The sequence below is a fragment of the Lycium barbarum genome, chromosome 6, assembly GCF_019175385.1.
Source record: "Lycium barbarum isolate Lr01 chromosome 6, ASM1917538v2, whole genome shotgun sequence".
Classification (NCBI taxonomy): Eukaryota; Viridiplantae; Streptophyta; class Magnoliopsida; order Solanales; family Solanaceae; genus Lycium; species Lycium barbarum.
The window spans coordinates 112,677,443-112,697,038 of NC_083342.1; the positions used below are offsets into that span (position 1 = coordinate 112,677,443).

Genomic DNA, 19,596 nt, shown 5'->3' on the forward strand with positions numbered 1-19,596 from the left:
TACTAAGTGCTTTGAGCCAGAACAATAGGAAGAAGATTAATTAGTTTCAAGGAGAGATGTGGCGGCTTCAAAGCTTCTCTTAAATGAGTAGATGCTCAGATGGGCCATTTATTCAGCCAAATGGGCTATCCATTTTAGGCTGAATTAGAGCCAGATTTGTGCAAAGACATTTGAGCTTAATTCAAGAATATTTCCTTTTTTATAAGGCTTTGAGATTTTTTTCTTACAACTTGGACCGAGATAAAATCATTTTCAACATGTATAATATCTTATATAATAATTTTACATAACACATTCATACATAGGTTATATCTTACATAAACTAGTTCCATGGGATCATTAATAAGTCACCAACAAATTTTGGATCCAACATGGAAAATTATGTGCGATAAAATTTATCCGATAGTAATATTATTATTCTTATGTATGTTATTTGGAATTTTGTTCAAACTTCGCTGAAGCATCTATACAAAAATCACATTCCCGTACTAGTTAGTAATAAAGAGATAAAATTAAACAAATCTATATTTCTGTTGTAACATTTATTTGATTGTAAAATCCAATATTAGTAATATTTGAAAGTTATTAAAAACCATGACCCAAAAACACTGTAAATTGATGGGCTTTTTGGCGGGAAAATTAGATGTCATAACCTAGGGTTGACTAAAGACTCTTCAACTCCATTTCTTCCTTCACCAGCGGAGCAACTAAGGTGAGTCCTCAGCTGCATATATTATAATGACGACTTTCTTCTCTGTAATTGAATGGTTTATACTAGTATTATTTTTGAATTTTCCAGGATTAAAAGAAATGGGTGAGGAAGGAAATCCACAAACTCCCAGAAGAACCACTAGAGCATCATTGTCGGATCCGAATATTTCTACAGGGAAGTTAAAATCGTGTAATCAAAAACCTTTGACAATACATGACCTTGCTTATGGGGATGAATCAATTAGTTTAGATGACTTGATTTCTAGTTTACCTGGTAGACGCTCGCAAATAATTGAATTATTACACCTTTTGGGCCCCTTGGATTCTCCAATGTTTCCTGTTTTCATATATGGAGGTGCTTCCACCGGGAAAACAAGTACCATTCTTCAGATATTCAAGAACCTAAAACGTCCGTTTGTTTACTGCAGTTGTATAACATGTTATAGCCCCAGGATACTATTTGAATCTGTGTTGAACCAGTTATTGCTTCATAGGAAGAATGAAAGCAATCGTTATTCAAGTGCGAAACGCTGTGAAAGGCCTTCCGATTTTGTAAATCTTTTGCAGGAGGCTCTTCGTAGTGTGGTAGATAGTTTAAAGGTGAAATCAAGCTCGAAGAAGTCGGTGGGAGGGGCTAGAGGGAAAATGGTTTACTTGGTTTTTGATAACTTGGAGCTTGCTCGTGAATGGGACAAGAGTACCAATATATTGCCTTTTCTCTTTAAGCTCTATGATATCCTGAAAATGCCAGAAGTGGGTTTGATTTTTCTCAGTAATGCCTCACCTGATACGTATTACTCAGACACTGGTTATGTAGAACCAATTCCTGTTTACTTTCCTGATTACACTGAGGATGAGCTTCGTCAAATCTTGATGAAAAACCAGGAAAACCCAAAGCTATATTCCTCATTTCTCGAGTAAGTTTGAGTTTTCAATTTGATTTTCATCACTTTGGCGGCTTTATTACAAATTCAACCAGCAACACATATTCTGACTTATTTTAATACAGAGTGGTGCTGAGGCCATTTTGTCGAGTTACTAGACGAGTTGATGAGTTGTCAACTTCCTTCTCATCATTATATCAGATATATTGTGAACCTCTGGATGATTTAGGCGTTGTTCCAAGTGAAGATATGAAAAGAAAACTATTTTCTCATCTTCAGCCACATATTGGACCATCCCTGAATGACACATTCAAAGCTGAAAGCAGGCTTTCTTCTGAAGCCTCAGCTAAGACGAACAAATGGAAAGGCATTGCCAGGAAAAGTGGAGTTTTTGAATCTTCCGATGAGATAGACTTTCATATGTCTGCTTGTGCCAAATACCTTCTTATTTGTGCTTTCATTGCTTCAAGGAATCCAGCTACCCTTGACGCACACTTGTTTGATTCAACTGGAGGCTCCGTTAACCCAAAACGAAAGAGGAAGTAAGTTTGAATTCTGTTTTTCTTACGTTGCTGTTATATCGAGTTCCTTATTTGCTAGACAAACTGCTTGTACTGATGGTTTTCTTCGCATTTACATGAGTGCTTTGGGCATAGCTTCATTTCTTCAATTCATCAGAGAACAAACATAGTGAGTTTTTGTTGCGTGATAAATCGGAATACTTGACATAGGTATTACTGAAATAATCAGGGGTGATTAATTGGACTACTTGACAGAGGCATCACTGAAATAACCAGATGTGAAACTGAGAATTTGCTTCCTTTTCATCTTGTTTATAATTGAAGCTCTTTGTTGGAAACGTTCTCCTAATGTTATGAAGCTTTAAAGTCCTATTGGCTCGTTCAGGAGAGTTCTTAAGGGTATTTAAATTTTGAAGAAGTGGCGATGTTGTCTGATGATTAGGTTTGTTAGTGGATCGATTAGCTTTGTTAGTGGATCCTTATTGGCATTTGAAGTGTTGCTACTTCTTATTCTTCACTAATATCTCTTAAGAATTTGTGTGAAACTGCTATTTTACCTCCCTGGTATTTGATGAGCTCAATGTCACGACCCAACCCCGTGGGCCGCGACTGGTGCCCTACTTGGACACCCAGACAGACAAACATATCAATTCGTAACACACTTATCCAAATCGAATCACATACAGATAGCATATACTGGCACAATTGTCACACGCTGCCTTTAATTATATCAAACTGTCTCAAACGCATTTCAACACAACCATATACACATATATATATATATATATATATATATATATCAAAAAGCCGGCAAGGCTATCAAAAGCCGACAAGGCTATCAAAAGCCGACAAGGCTAACAGATGGCGCAACGGCCCAAAACATATACAAAGTGCACGCCGACAAGGCTGCCATAACGAACAGGGTCATACAAACACATCTGTACAGAAGTAGGCACACACACCCACAAATACGTCTACAGACCTCTAAACAGACCAACAGAAACATATGGCGGGACAGGGCCCCGCCGTACCCCTGAACAAATATATACATATGCATCGAACAAGTATATATACCAAAAAGTAGGCTCCGAAATAAGAGGAGCACTCCAAACAGCAGAAGAGGGTGTCCTAAACTGGTGAATCACCAAACTGTGCGTCTGTACCTGCGGGCATGAAACGCAGCCCCCCGAAGAAAGGGGGTCAGTACGAAATATGTACTGAGTATGCAAAGCAGAAAGTACAGGAACAAATCTGAGGCATAAACGAAATAGTAGTACAGAACATAAGTATAAATCCAACATATCAAAATGTTTACTTTCAAAATATAAGTCATGCATAAGGTACAAAAGAATATGGTCGCCCGCCCGTCGATGGCGCCATAACACAGCATAACACCAGACGGTTTCAAATCTCCGTATCCCCGTCACATATCACAACACAGCATAACGCCATACACAGCATAACACCAAATATAAGTGGAACCCGACCCTCTTATCGAGTAGCTCGGTGAACCATAAACACAGCATAACACCGGAGTATATCAAAGTGCGCACGATAACAGAACCGGCCCGGGAACCGGCGAAAGATATAACAGAACGCACGAGCAGAGTCATGAGTAACCATATGCATAAAATCATTATCATAGACTCAAATATAAGTAAATGACCATACTTGAAATTCGAAATGATAATCATACCAAATTCTTTCAAAAGTCGTCCGAATTACATAAAGGAAAGTCGCGGGACCCACGGACGGGTATTGACCCGAGTCGGGCCCGCCTATGGAAAATATACTCATTATATGCCATATAAACTTCTACAAAAATATTGAAGCAATCCGAGCCTTTCTGTGAAAGATATGGCGTTCACAAATTACGAAATTCTTTAAAGTGAAACCTTTTTATGCAAAGTTCGGAAAGCGATTGTTTCAAAGACATAATGGTTCATATTTCATCAAATCATCCATAAGAGTGCCAAGGAATATATATAAGGATCATAACGTACTCGGATTTCGAATTTCCTCGAGGCTCGTAATGTAGCCTATTGAAAACTAAGGCATGCCAAAAGAAAGAAGGGTTGCGCTTTACATACCTTTAGCGTTTAGTCGTATTATAACTTGTACTTGCTGCCCAATGGTACTTCTCCTATATCAAGATATCAAGAGCTATGATTAGTCTACGAGGGAATTCCATATGTATTTTAACGTTAACAATTCCTTTCTAACATTTAGACGACGTTTCGTTCGCATTCAAACCAACTAGTGCTACAAGCTAACATTGCTAATCATTCTTTCATATATCAATCCAAACTTGTTTAACATGACTTAGGGGACTTTGGACAGCTTGCACATCATTCAAATCAGTCCCAAACTCACGGCCAAACAGCACATACCACAATACCATTTTCACTTAGCAATTTTCCAGTTTTAACTTACAACGACAACAACACGTTTAATAACATTACCTTCACGATTCTTGGAACTGTTTTAGCATCATTTTTATTCTTACAACAGCCCCCAAATCATTTAAATTTCAACTTGAATCATTGCACTTCACTTTCACTATATGTTCATAACAACATTCAACATACACTAATTCACTTCTAACCTTAAAACAGTCCACAGTTTTGGACTGCTTGTATACTTCAACATGATTCGTTTCTTTAACACCTCAATTCACATATTCAACATGCATACAATACACCACAATGTCCATAACAACAACAATCAAAACTTGGCGCAAAACAGTCCATAATTCCCCTAAAACAGTCCCCTTACACGGCTTCAACACCATTCCAACAACTTCATGATTTTCATCCATACTAAAACACATTCAATCCACTTCTAATACATGTACAAGAAGATTAAACATGATTCCATTAAAGCCTACAACACACGGCTCATTTAAATTTTAAGAAAAATAGTCCAATACCAACTTGCAACATCATAAACCAACTTCTACAATCTTTGTTCATTTACATATGTTGACACACATTCAATTCATCAACAATACATGCAAAATGAAACCAACCATAGCTTCACCAAGCTCACAGCTCAGCCCCCTACTTCAACCACAACAACAATCCAACAACAACATGCACGAATTGTACATTCAAATCATCATACAACACAAAAAAAAAAAATGATCATTCTTACCTTACAATTTATTCTTCAATCTTGGCCGAATCTTCAACCCTATTGAAATGCTACACCTCCTTGTTTCTTTCCAACAACTACTACACGTTTTTGTGCACTTGATGAGGAGTTGATTTGATGGAGAAACTGATTTCTTTTTATCAACTTGGAGAATCAAGTTCTGGCCGTGAGCTTCAAGGGCATGGATGGCATGTTTATGGTTTCTCCTTCACTTGAAACTTAATGGTGAATGTGTAGAACACTTTAGGGGTTTAATGGTGAGAAGGAAATGGAAGAGCTGGCCGTTTTTTTGGTGGTGGAACAGCCATGGAAGCCGTGGCTTCCTCTTTCTAGGGCTTGAGATGAGAGCTTCTCTCTCTTGCTCAATTTGTGGGATTGGGAAATGAATTGTGGCATGCAACTTTGGTCAACAAAGTTGGACATTTTGCTGCCCAAGGGGGTCTTACACGTCCCCCAACTCAAGCATGGGAAAAAATCAGATTTTTGTTATGTGCTAGTGGACCCCACACGGCCACTAGTGCAAAATTTGTGAATATTTAAGTCTTAATCCCCACTTAATAATCCAACTTGCATCGTCCATATCTCCTTATCCCGATATCATTTTGACGAGCGGTTTGTTGCGTTGCAAACTAGACTCGATGAACTTCATTTTAGGCTTTTGAAACATCTTAAAACTCCTCATATACTAGGAGATATGCCTCCTACAATATAGGCTAAAATCGGGTCCGAAATTTTACTGAAGTTGTTCCGATTCATTTCGTTTAACTTCTAATCCTCTATATCATTACTAATAATCTCAAATACTTTAAAGGTCAACTCGCATTACCTCATATACATAGAAGTGGTATCAGAGCGGTCCTTCCTCGGAATGTCTACAGACCGTGTCTAGTAGAGTCTTGTTTATCGGTGTGTTGTGCACCACATCTATAAACAGGAGGCTACAGGACATTTAGGATGTTACCTTTCTTTCATATCTTAGATCGTGCGATAGAGCCCAGTCAGGAAATGAAATTCCTTATACTAACCCTTGATTTCAGCAGTAGAACGACATCGACCGAAGAAAGTGACTGATGATATTGGAAGTTATAAAGTACGCAGGTAAGCAACGGTACGAAGGTTGTACGTCGGGTAAGGTATTTGAAGTACGATCGAAATGTAAAGTTAAAAGATTGAAAGGGAAAGTAAACAGGAAAGTGTAACAGGTGCAGTTTGGATTGGACATACGAGGTAAGTCCATCATTTTCATAATGTTGTTAATATTGGGAGCCCTGTGTGGCTATGATATGATATGATGTGTATATATATATATATATATATGTTGGCCCTGTGAGGCATTGTTGGTATTTCCTGCGTGCAGGTTCTGGGATAGTAAGGAAATACAGAGGGAACTCTGCTAAAATTTTCCACAAGTATAAAAGGAATGAGATATTAGTTCGTAATATGTATTGAAAGGCCGTGTCAACGTTAATGATAAGAGTTGACTAAGTGGTGAGTGTAGTTGACTGCGAGCAATAAGTTAATCGTTGAATTAATGGTAATAGTAATTATGAGATCGATATCAATATAGTAAAAAGGAAATGCTAGGGCAATTTGGAAGGGTTTGTGATAATAAGAGATGATTTAGAAAAGGCTGGCAAATCTTAATACGATGTTATATGAGGTACCGACTGAATTGATAAGCAGGGATAAATTATGACGAGTTTATAGTTAAAAGAAGTAATAGTATGATTAAGACAAGAGTACAGAAGAAAAAGAATTGTGACGGATGTGAATATATTGGTAAGACAGGCTGTGAGGTTGTGAAGGATAAGATTGACTAGGAAGGGTGAAGGGTTAAGTATGCTTATACAACACTAATGTAACATTCGAGGACGAATGTTCCTAAGGGAGGAAGAATGTTACACTCCATAATAATCCGTGCTACTTGTATTAAAACAAGAAAGAATGAGTTAAGAAGGTTCAAGGAAAGTTAATCGAGTTAGTAAGAATATCGTTATATATATGGTTTCCTTAAGTATTCCAAGGTGACACGGTTACCTAAAGGATTTGAAATCGCGCTATGAGTATGTATATGAGGTAATGCGAGTTGACCTTTAAAGTATTTGAGATTATTAGTAATGATATAGAGGATTAGAAGTTAAACGAAATGAATCGGAACAACTTCAGTAAAATTTCGGACCCGATTTTAGCCTATATTGTAGGAGGCATATCTCCTAGTATATGAGGAGTTTTAAGATGTTTCAAAAGCCTAAAATGAAGTTCATCGAGTCTAGTTTGCAACGCAACAAACCGCTCGTCAAAATGATATCGGGATAAGGAGATATGGACGATGCAAGTTGGATTATTAAGTGGGGATTAAGACTTAAATATTCACAAATTTTGCACTAGTGGCCGTGTGGGGTCCACTAGCACATAACAAAAATCTGATTTTTTCCCATGCTTGAGTTGGGGGACGTGTAAGACCCCCTTGGGCAGCAAAATGTCCAACTTTGTTGACCAAAGTTGCATGCCACAATTCATTTCCCAATCCCACAAATTGAGCAAGAGAGAGAAGCTCTCATCTCAAGCCCTAGAAAGAGGAAGCCACGGCTTCCATGGCTGTTCCACCACCAAAAAAACGGCCAGCTCTTCCATTTCCTTCTCACCATTAAACCCCTAAAGTGTTCTACACATTCACCATTAAGTTTCAAGTGAAGGAGAAACCATAAACATGCCATCCATGCCCTTGAAGCTCACGGCCAGAACTTGGTTCTCCAAGTTGATAAAAAGAAATCAGTTTCTCCATCAAATCAACTCCTCATCAAGTGCACAAAAACGTGTAGTAGTTGTTGGAAAGAAACAAGGAGGTGTAGCATTTCAATAGGGTTGAAGATTCGGCCAAGATTGAAGAATAAATTGTAAGGTAAGAATGATCATTTTTTTTTTTTGTGTTGTATGATGATTTGAATGTACAATTCGTGCATGTTGTTGTTGGATTGTTGTTGTGGTTGAAGTAGGGGGCTGAGCTGTGAGCTTGGTGAAGCTATGGTTGGTTTCATTTTGCATGTATTGTTGATGAATTGAATGTGTGTCAACATATGTAAATGAACAAAGATTGTAGAAGTTGGTTTATGATGTTGCAAGTTGGTATTGGACTATTTTTCTTAAAATTTAAATGAGCCGTGTGTTGTAGGCTTTAATGGAATCATGTTTAATCTTCTTGTACATGTATTAGAAGTGGATTGAATGTGTTTTAGTATGGATGAAAATCATGAAGTTGTTGGAATGGTGTTGAAGCCGTGTAAGGGGACTGTTTTAGGGGAATTATGGACTGTTTTGCGCCAAGTTTTGATTGTTGTTGTTATGGACATTGTGGTGTATTGTATGCATGTTGAATATGTGAATTGAGGTGTTAAAGAAACGAATCATGTTGAAGTATACAAGCAGTCCAAAACTGTGGACTGTTTTAAGGTTAGAAGTGAATTAGTGTATGTTGAATGTTGTTATGAACATATAGTGAAAGTGAAGTGCAATGATTCAAGTTGAAATTTAAATGATTTGGGGGCTGTTGTAAGAATAAAAATGATGCTAAAACAGTTCCAAGAATCGTGAAGGTAATGTTATTAAACGTGTTGTTGTCGTTGTAAGTTAAAACTGGAAAATTGCTAAGTGAAAATGGTATTGTGGTATGTGCTGTTTGGCCGTGAGTTTGGGACTGATTTGAATGATGTGCAAGCTGTCCAAAGTCCCCTAAGTCATGTTAAACAAGTTTGGATTGATATATGAAAGAATGATTAGCAATGTTAGCTTGTAGCACTAGTTGGTTTGAATGCGAACGAAACGTCGTCTAAATGTTAGAAAGGAATTGTTAACGTTAAAATACATATGGAATTCCCTCGTAGACTAATCATAGCTCTTGATATCTTGATATAGGAGAAGTACCATTGGGCAGCAAGTACAAGTTATAATACGACTAAACGCTAAAGGTATGTAAAGCGCAACCCTTCTTTCTTTTGGCATGCCTTAGTTTTCAATAGGCTACATTACGAGCCTCGAGGAAATTCGAAATCCGAGTACGTTATGATCCTTATATATATTCCTTGGCACTCTTATGGATGATTTGATGAAATATGAACCATTATGTCTTTGAAACAATCGCTTTCCGAACTTTGCATAAAAAGGTTTCACTTTAAAGAATTTCGTAATTTGTGAACGCCATATCTTTCACAGAAAGGCTCGGATTGCTTCAATATTTTTGTAGAAGTTTATATGGCATATAATGAGTATATTTTCCATAGGCGGGCCCGACTCGGGTCAATACCCGTCCGTGGGTCCCGCGACTTTCCTTTATGTAATTCGGACGACTTTTGAAAGAATTTGGTATGATTATCATTTCGAATTTCAAGTATGGTCATTTACTTATATTTGAGTCTATGATAATGATTTTATGCATATGGTTACTCATGACTCTGCTCGTGCGTTCTGTTATATCTTTCGCCGGTTCCCGGGCCGGTTCTGTTATCGTGCGCACTTTGATATACTCCGGTGTTATGCTGTGTTTATGGTTCACCGAGCTACTCGATAAGAGGGTCGGGTTCCACTTATATTTGGTGTTATGCTGTGTATGGCGTTATGCTGTGTTGTGATATGTGACGGGGATACGGAGATTTGAAACCGTCTGGTGTTATGCTGTGTTATGGCGCCATCGACGGGCGGGCGACCATATTCTTTTGTACCTTATGCATGACTTATATTTTGAAAGTAAACATTTTGATATGTTGGATTTATACTTATGTTCTGTACTACTATTTCGTTTATGCCTCAGATTTGTTCCTGTACTTTCTGCTTTGCATACTCAGTACATATTTCGTACTGACCCCCTTTCTTCGGGGGGCTGCGTTTCATGCCCGCAGGTACAGACGCACAGTTTGGTGATTCACCAGTTTAGGACACCCTCTTCTGCTGTTTGGAGTGCTCCTCTTATTTCGGAGCCTACTTTTTGGTATATATACTTGTTCGATGCATATGTATATATTTGTTCAGGGGTACGGCGGGGCCCTGTCCCGCCATATGTTTCTGTTGGTCTGTTTAGAGGTCTGTAGACGTATTTGTGGGTGTGTGTGCCTACTTCTGTACAGATGTGTTTGTATGACCCTGTTCGTTATGGCAGCCTTGTCGGCGTGCACTTTGTATATGTTTTGGGCCGTTGCGCCATCTGTTAGCCTTGTCGGCTTTTGATAGCCTTGCCGGCTTTTTGATATATATATATATATATATATATATATATGTATATGGTTGTGTTGAAATGCGTTTGAGACAGTTTGATATAATTAAAGGCAGCGTGTGACAATTGTGCCAGTATATGCTATCTGTATGTGATTCGATTTGGGTAAGTGTGTTACGAATTGATATGTTTGTCTGTTTGGGTGTCCAAGTAGGGCACCAGTCGCGGCCCACGGGGTTGGGTCGTGACACTCAATCCCTTTTAAAGTCAAAAGTGTTTCGCATTTATCTGATGCAAATGATATTTTAGTTGTCTTTGGTCATTTTACTTCTTTTGCCCTTACCTGCCTAAAGATATTTACCCTGCTTTTAGGAGCTCAGTGAAGTCAGTTGAGAAAAAGGAAACTGCCGAACAAGAATTGCTCTTGAAGGGACCAGGAACGTTTCCCTTGGAAAGATTATTAGCCATATTTCAGTGTGTCGTATCTGTTTCAGAATGCTTACCTGATGAAGAAGCACAAGGAGATGGTGGATTGGAAGGAGAGAGTTGGACTAACGGACTATTGTCTGATGTTCTTTTGGAATTATCAAGTCTGTGTAATGCTAATTTTATCAGTAAAGGTGGAAGTTGCCCCTTGGAAGGCGCTAATCGGTACCGATCTATGGTGTCTGAAGCTATGGCTCTTAAGGTAACCTTTCAAAATCTGTTTGCATAATTGTCTAAAGTAAAAAATGGCCATATTTTCAGAAGCTGTTCTCACCTTCCATTGTGACTCCTTTTTTTACTCAACTTCTGCAGGTTGCAAAGAGTCTAAAAGTTCCTCTGGCAAAGTATTTATATAGAGGATGATATAGAAGGTGTCCCTTCGTGTAACTTACATGAAGCCACTTCATGTTAATATGATTTTGCATGTCAAGAAAGAGCAACATGATGCAGTCAACAATGTGATGTCACCTAACCAACCCCAGTGGCATGGTGAATGTGCGATTAAGATTCTACTTATATGTATCACTCATTTTTGTATACTCGGTGGTGAGAGGCTAAATGTAAGTTGATTGGGTGTACTCCATGAAGAACAATTAAATAGTATCATCTATCGAAATAATTGACTAACATGGAACATATGACGACACCCAAGTGATTAGTAGTTAGTTGCTTTCTAGGATTTTTCGTGTTCAAGAATCTAGCTAGTTCATTACATTGCAGCCATTACATGATTCAAATTCGATTCCTCTTGAAATCTTTTTATGTTTTTAAACATGGTCAGTGATATCTGCTGTAATTGGTGCTATAGAATCATGAAGCCTTTATATTTTGCCGGAAGGTACTTTTGTGGTCTTCCAAACTAACTGCACAGGTGGCAACCCATTATTTCTGTTTCTGAATACTTCCCTGGAGGAATAGTTGAGGTGTGCACAACTCTTGGCTACACTACTCTGTTGATATCAAGCAAGGTGCAGGGATGTCTGGAAATAGCTAGGTACTCTCTTTGGTTTGTTCAATGTGAAATCTTTATAACGCTTTGTTGATCTTGGAATGTATGTTTTCTCTCATACTGCTCTATGGACTAGAAATGGGTCCTCAGAAAAGGGGAAGGGGATGTTTAATTTTTTTTATCATTGGTACAGTTCCACAGGACTTGATATTACTCGATACTTTCTTATACATGTGTTCCCTCTTTTGAGCATTTCGTGGGTGATGTCGAGGACAGTTTGTGGGCTCTTAAGAAGCTTTCATGAGAAAAACTCGCGCAATAGAACACTCAAAGAGTGATCATGCTGCATAATGTAGTTGCCCAATTTTGATGGGATGCAATATATAGGTCTTTTGAGGGACAGGAAAGCTCAATAATTCAGATCAAGAAGTTTTTTTTTTCTTTAATATTCTTTATATCACGTTGGCCGTAGCAAATTCCGTTTCTATAGTTGATGGATGGTTTTTCTTGATGCTAATTGCTAAGTTTACGCCATAGTGCTCTCTCTGTAGCGCTTGCCAATTGGGGTTCTCCCTTTTTTTAAATGAACTCTTTTATTTGTCAAAGTCCAAAGGTAGTTTGTGCATGTATTAACTTCAATATTGTTAAATACCTGCATTAGAGACCTATATAGCAGGGAGAAATATTCTAAAGATGGTTGTCTCATTGTCACCATTACGAAGAGTCGATTCTTACTGCTACCTTTATCCAATTGGATTTGTTTCTTGATATGTAGAGGTAGGGCTGTTCACGGTTTTGGTTAAAACCAAAACCAAACCGAAAATTTAACCAAACCGAATAAAAAAATCGACATTTGGTTTGGTTTGGTTTGATTTTGTTTTAAATTTTACAAACCGATAATATTTGGTTTGGTTATGGTTATATTAAAAAATAACCGAATAAATAACCGAACCAAACCGATAAATTATATACATAAATTTTATAATTATTTATATGTATAATATTAGTTTTTCATAAATAATTATAAATATTTTATACTTTTAATCATTAATTTTATTTTTGATCTACTTATTTCACATGATTGTTTAAGGCCCATATTTTTAAGAATATGTCTAAGCCCATGTCAAGTCTTTTAATTCTTTAAAGTGTTAAGTGTAAACCTACTAACAGAAGCTCACGTTACAGTCTAATGTCTTTAACTTAAATTTTTAGCCTTTCTTTGTCAGCCATTTGATTTTAGATTTTTTTTTTTTTTTCGAATTTATACCTTTTTTTTTTGTCTGAATGGGTTCTAAACTTATAATATTTTTCATATGAAAAGGACAGAGGTTATAGATTTGGAGGTTCCTATAGAAGATACTTCAGTAGCATCAGCATTTGCCGCAACTCAAGCACATGGTAATGCCCTAATACTTCTTCCGTGGGTAATCCTCCTAAAAAGCAGAAAAGAACAACTCCTTGTAGTTGAGATCTTAGCCTTTGGGATAATGATAGAAAAACATCTGAAGTTTTGGATCATTATACAAAGTTTTTTTTTAATAAAATGGGAGAATTGAGGGCAAAATGCAAGTACTGCCCCAAAGTTTGAGATCATTACTCAGTTTTTTTATTTCATATATTTTCATTTTAATTTTAGGTAATCTTTATATTTAATTAATATGTATGTTTATAACAACAACTAAAAGCTCCTATGCTCTACTTTTTTTCCAGGTATGTGTATTAAGATGACAAAAATGGTGCAGCCACCACTTAGTTAATTTTTAGCTCTATATGTAATAGTTTAGCAACTTTGGGTAACTTGAATACGACACTATCACTAATAGTGAAAATGTTTCTATGATGTATGTTCCACCTTAAACGATAAATAAAAGTTATCGTTTGAATAAAAAAAAAGACATGTCTTTTTCAACTTTTTAATGTTTTACTAATAAGTCTCATGGCTGTTAGTCATAAACCGAAAAATCCAACCAAACCGAACCAAACAGACAATAACCAAACCGGTGGTTATTATTTTATTTGGTTTGGTTATGGTTTTAGACGTTTAAAAACCGACTAAATTGGTTTGGTTATGGTTTTAATCAATAACCGATCCAAACCGAACCATGAACACCCCTATGTAGAGGAACTATAGCAATGAGTGTCAAATGGGTGGTTGTATTGAATTTGGATGGGTAAAGATGGATTGAGTTAATAAATGAGCGGGTTAGTTTGGACGGTTAAAATGAGTTTGAGTTAATAAATGGGTCGACTATTAGTTGCAAAAAGTTACTTGGATTGAGATGAACTGGGTCAATGTGGGGTAAATAGCGGGTCATAGCACAACCCACCCAGCTCTTACCAATTTTCAATTTCTTTATTTATTTTGTATAATTTGTTTATTTACCTAGTATAATCTTTTTTCTTCATAATGTACTCCATATATTACATGACAATTAAAAAAAAAAGATGATATCTCATCGGTTAATTGTGGTTACATATTTAGCCAAAATCACCTTGACACATTGATTGATTGGACGGGTAAAAATAATTTGAGTTAATAAATGACTCATCCAAACTTGAGCGGGTGTGACTATTTCTCGGGTTCTTTACATACATTAGAAAATTAGCAAAATACTACACGTACTCGTACGAGTACTTATGTGTTGACTATATTCACCCAAGAATGAGTCCCATGTAACATCGACTATCGCTAAGTGTGTGTTTTTGTGCGTATAAGAATATACTATCAATTGATAGTTCTTTATGGTCTTTCTCAGGATTCGAAGGTTGTCAATAAGATTTAGTTTATCACCTAATTATTAGGAGACAGTTGCACCAATCTCAGAAAAAGAATTCTGGCAAAACAAGTAAGGAATTTGGTGAAGTGACTTACCCAAATTAAGAAGATACATTTGCTAATCCATCAACTTTAGAAGCTTCCAAAGTTTGCCATTTTTATCAATAGAAAAATATACTACTTGCTCGGTCCCAATTTATGTGATCCTTATCGCTTCTCGAAATTCAAATTGCATGAACTTTGACCAACATTTTAAGATATATTTTTTCACCAAATTAATATGAGAAAAGTTGCAACTTATAGAATTTTTCATGTAGTTTTCAATTATATAAATTTTGATCTTAAAATATTGAGTTAATATAATTTAATTTAGCTTTAAAATTTAGTCAAATTGACTCTCGAAAAGTAAAAAGTATTACATAAATTGGAACGGAGGGAATATTTTTTTTCTATTTTCAACTCCCCAAAAACAAAAAAACAAAAAAAAAAAAAAAATCAAGAAAGAAATTGAGGGTTGACCTCAAGATAGCATCTGATGCCTGAGGATCTATCTTAACTTGCAATTTTGCAAGAAGAAAGGCTCGATTTCCCAATCAATCGGCTAAGGTTTCGTTCTGTTCGAAAAACCTCTGCACCCTTTGACTTTTGTTTCATTTTTCAGAACCAGAAAACCATGGCAGTAGTCTATATATGGTCGTTGACTTTGCTCCTCTGTCTCATTCTTCATTCAAGAGAGTCAAAGTCAACTCCTGCTGTGGTAAATAAATTTTATTTTTTACTATATCGGATTTATTTATATCATCAAGTCTTTTTAAAGTTTTTGAACACTCCTTAAGAAAAATATCGAGGATTTGACTAATATCATCCCTGTTGTTTCACCTCAACTTCCACTACATCCTTATAATATCTCACTTAACTGAAAACATCCCTTTAAGTTTCCTGAACTTAATCAAAAACATCCCTCGGTTAACTTTTCCATCTATATTTAAGGGTGTAGTGAAAGTTGAGGCGAAACAATAGGGATGAAAGTTGAACACGCTAAATTATAAATATCCTTTTATCTCTCTTTAAACATATCACTTAATTTAGGTTTTGAAACAAATCACATGTGCCAAAACGACTAATATTTGAAGTAGGAGATAGTACAGTACGTAATATCTAGTGGTAAAAGGATATACATACAAAGGGATAAAAAAAAGTTGGATGGGATATAGTCAAGTAGCGTGAGGTACGTGGCTATAAATTTGTTGGTGGCTGGTCGTTCACCGAACACTTAACCAGCCTGCATGACCACACACCGTGTTCCATTTATGGTTGTTCTACTAATTCTAAACTATAAATTTTTCCACCCCAAAATAAAAATAAAAATAAAAATAAAAATATAGCATCTCCATAACTATAACTCCCTATTCCTTTGTATGTTCATTTCCCTTTTATTTTGTTTCAATGGAATCTACATCTGTTTTTCTCTTTCTCCAAACTTTCTCAACTAATCTCATTTACTTCATTATATTCACTACCCTTTCATTCAATGCTCGAATTTAAAGACCAGCTCCTTTCTGCAAAAATTAGTTGGGGAGCTTTTCATTCCAACCTCCACCCCTTACCCCCCACCACCCTCATTTGTATTTTTCCTTTGAGTGTATAGTGGTTTCATTGATTGTCCTTTTGCTACAAATCTTAAATATAGTCTTTTCTTATATGCATTTATTGTTTTTGACAGAGGGGAAAAAAAATATTAGATGGTGAAATTCAAGAAACAGTCTGGCGCTTAGTTATTGCTCCTCAATTCTACTTCAACTACTATTATTTTCCTCCCTATAAATTCCCTTTTGTTCTCAACTTCTTTTGTTACATCTCATAATACTACTGTCTACTACTATTCCCACTGAGTACTATAACTATACTGGCCATTTTTTCTTCTTCTTTTATATGCTCTCAAAATATGGACATTGCAATAGCTTTGCTCTTGTTTACTGCCATAACATGTTATCTTCTATGGTTCACCTTCATCTCAAGATCTCTCAAGGGTCCACGTGTCTGGCCCTTATTGGGCAGCTTACCGGGCTTGATCGAGAACTCGGAGCGTATGCATGACTGGATTGTGGACAACCTACGCGCGTGTGGGGGCACGTACCAGACATGCATATGTGCCATCCCATTCTTGGCCCGTAAGCAAGGCCTCGTGACTGTCACGTGTGACCCGAAGAATTTGGAGCATATTTTAAAGACCCGATTCGAGAATTACCCGAAGGGTCCGACTTGGCAAGCCGTTTTCCATGAGCTGCTTGGCCAAGGGATTTTTAACTCTGATGGTGACACGTGGCTTTTCCAAAGGAAGACGGCTGCGCTCGAGTTCACGACTCGAACTCTCCGTCAAGCCATGGCTCGGTGGGTCAATCGAGCCATTGACCTTAGGTTTTGTCCTATTCTTGAAACGGCTCAGCTTGAGGGAAAGTCGGTTGACTTGCAAGATCTTTTGCTTCGGCTCACTTTCGATAACATCTGTGGCTTGGCTTTTGGTAAGGACCCTCAAACACTGGCACCCGGCTTGCCCGAGAATACGTTTGCTTCGGCTTTTGACCGAGCCACGGAGGCGTCATTGCAGCGTTTCATATTGCCAGAAGTTATATGGAAGCTGAAGAAATGGCTTGGGCTTGGAATGGAAGTCAGCTTGAACCGAAGCCTTGTACAGCTGGACAAATACATGTCTGACATCATCAATACACGTAAGCTTGAGTTGATGAGTCAGCAAAAAGACGGAAACCCACATGATGACTTGTTATCAAGGTTCATGAAGAAGAAGGAATCCTACACGGACAAGTTCTTGCAACAAGTGGCACTTAACTTTATCCTAGCTGGACGTGACACGTCATCAGTCGCGTTAAGTTGGTTTTTCTGGTTGGTCATCCAGAATCCAGTAGTTGAACAAAAAATCTTACAAGAAATATCTACGGTCCTGGTGGAGACACGTGGCAGTGCCACGTCATCATGGCTCGATAAGCCGTTAGCGTTCGAGGAAGTTGATCGGCTAACCTACTTGAAAGCTGCATTGTCGGAAACTCTCCGGCTCTATCCATCGGTCCCCGAGGACTCGAAGCACGTGGTGGTCGATGACGTGTTGCCAGACGGGACGTTTGTCCCGGCGGGTTCGTCAATAACATATTCCATATATTCAGCAGGAAGAATGAAGACTACGTGGGGAGAAGATTGTTTAGAATTCAAGCCAGAAAGGTGGCTAAGCCCGGATGGTAAAAAGTTTGTAATGCATGAACAATACAAGTTTGTGGCATTTAATGCTGGTCCAAGGATATGTCTAGGGAAAGACTTGGCATATTTGCAAATGAAGTCGGTGGCGGCTGCAGTGTTGCTCCGCCACCGGCTCATGGTGGCTCCCGGCCATAAGGTGGAGCAAAAAATGTCGTTGACTTTGTTCATGAAAGATGGACTTAAAGTCAATCTTCGTCCAAGAGACCTCACACCATTCGTGAATAGTGTAAAGAAGGAAAGAGAGGTCCAATTAGTCCAAAAATTGAATGGGGACAAAGATGAATGAATGTTCATAGTGGGGAGAGGGGTAGGGGGTGGTTGAGGTGGATTAAAGAATGGTGTCGGCAAATATTGATTGTAAGGAAGTATAGTTCAATTGGATGAGCTTATTATGGTGGTTGAATTCTCACATGAATGCTCAATTATGGCAGCTTTTTTCATAAAGGAGAAATGGTGGTATTCACGATTTTGAGGTACATCACATTCATTGTGGGAGAAAGTTTTATTGAGGGGCAGATGGCACAATTGGAAATGATTTTGAGGTTGAAGAGGTGGGAGATTTCTCAATAATTTTACCAGTAACAAGTTGTGCAAGTATTAGCTAGCACTGTTTTTCTTCTTTTAATTATTTTAGTATCCTAAAGCTGACCCCTTTATTTGTTCCTTTTACTTTGTTTAGTTATTGTGCCTCAATTCTTTGTATTTTCTAGCTTTCACACTTTCACTTTTGTTTGGTATGTTAATTCTTTTGTATCTTGTTATTATTTTGAATAATGGTGTTTGTTTTATTTCTTTGTTTCTGACCCCTCTTGTCCCACAAAATACAATTAAATGCTTCTGGTTCAATGGCAAAAGGAGAGAAGTGGATCACTGGTCAAGCATAACACAACCTAAAACTTTTCTGTAAAATTCTTGGTTGAGATTAGTTTTTGGAAGATCGTACACAACCAAGTTATAGCTAAAATGACTGAATATCTTCAAAATTAAATGATATTTCCAACCAGGATTTGAAACCTAACTGTCCGCAAATCATTTCTCATTTAAAGGTGAAATTCGTTCAAATGGCAAGTCACATGTTAACTGGAATTGAACATCCAAAAAAATGCAAGATTTTAAAGTCTTGAAGAGGTTGATGTCTCTAAGCTATTATGGAAATGGGGCCTTAGTTTAATTATATCTCAATCTCATGGTGAAGGGCTGAAGGCTATACAATCTGTTTTGTGTCTTTCTTTATAAACTCAACTCTGTTCTTTTCCAGGATTCTGCGAAATCTTGTCTGCTGCTGCGTATCCTGATCTTCGGACCAGAAACTAAACATCTCTCTTTAAATGTTTCTGTTAATCGATTGATGAGACAAGATCTATATTCATTTGAAAGAGTCCACATCACACCTAGTGCTCAAGGGTGTTATTTGCAGGATTGCCCTTCGCTAGGTGGTCTTTAATTTTTGCCCTTTGCTAAAAATTCCTTTGGTTTCGGATTCGAACTCTCTCAGTCAAAAATTAAAAAAAAAAAATCACAAGACAAAATTTTGCATGGTAGAGTTTTGCCTGCTTCAAACAGAGTTTCAAACTTGCGAATCCAAACCTCTGCCTTGCGAAATTCCTTTTTTTTTTACTGAGCTGAGGTTCAAACCCAGAACC

The 19,596-nt window shown here is 37.4% G+C and overlaps 2 protein-coding genes across 3 annotated transcripts; both read left to right on the plus strand.

Annotated features, from left to right (window-relative positions):
* The first annotated feature begins 503 nt into the window (after nucleotides 1-503).
* LOC132645566 (origin of replication complex subunit 5) lies at nucleotides 504-11,795 on the plus strand. 2 transcript variants are annotated; one of them, XM_060362609.1, is made up of 5 exons: nucleotides 504-712; nucleotides 800-1,628; nucleotides 1,721-2,137; nucleotides 9,182-9,234; nucleotides 10,162-10,489. In XM_060362609.1, the coding sequence occupies exons 2-5, from the start codon at nucleotides 811-813 to the stop codon at nucleotides 10,194-10,196; spliced, it is 1,323 nt and encodes a 440-aa protein (XP_060218592.1). In that variant the 5' UTR covers nucleotides 504-712; nucleotides 800-810; the 3' UTR covers nucleotides 10,197-10,489. The 2 variants fall into 2 exon arrangements, with proteins under 2 accessions (XP_060218592.1, XP_060218591.1); XM_060362608.1 differs by lacking the exons at nucleotides 9,182-9,234; nucleotides 10,162-10,489 and adding exons at nucleotides 10,845-11,160; nucleotides 11,271-11,795 and having other exon boundaries at nucleotides 527-712.
* A 4,346-nt stretch (nucleotides 11,796-16,141) lies between these two features.
* On the plus strand, nucleotides 16,142-18,741 carry LOC132645567 (cytochrome P450 86A22-like). The gene has a single exon (XM_060362610.1). It carries the CDS (start codon nucleotides 16,629-16,631, stop codon nucleotides 18,237-18,239), a length of 1,611 nt encoding a protein of 536 aa, XP_060218593.1. The 5' UTR covers nucleotides 16,142-16,628; the 3' UTR covers nucleotides 18,240-18,741.
* Nucleotides 18,742-19,596: the final 855 nt, after the last annotated feature.

What these genes read in the sequence shown, in the direction of transcription:
- LOC132645566 (XM_060362608.1), top strand. Translation starts at nt 811, where the DNA reads ATGGGTGAGGAAGGAAATCCACAAACTCCCAGAAGAACCACTAGAGCA. An exon ending in AACCCAAAACGAAAGAGGAA is followed by an intron (nt 2,138 to 10,844) that starts GTAAGTTTGAAT and finishes CCCTGCTTTTAG; the next exon opens with GAGCTCAGTGAAGTCAGTTG. An exon ending in CTGAAGCTATGGCTCTTAAG is followed by an intron (nt 11,161 to 11,270) that starts GTAACCTTTCAA and finishes CAACTTCTGCAG; the next exon opens with GTTGCAAAGAGTCTAAAAGT.
- LOC132645567 (XM_060362610.1), top strand. Translation starts at nt 16,629, where the DNA reads ATGGACATTGCAATAGCTTTGCTCTTGTTTACTGCCATAACATGTTAT.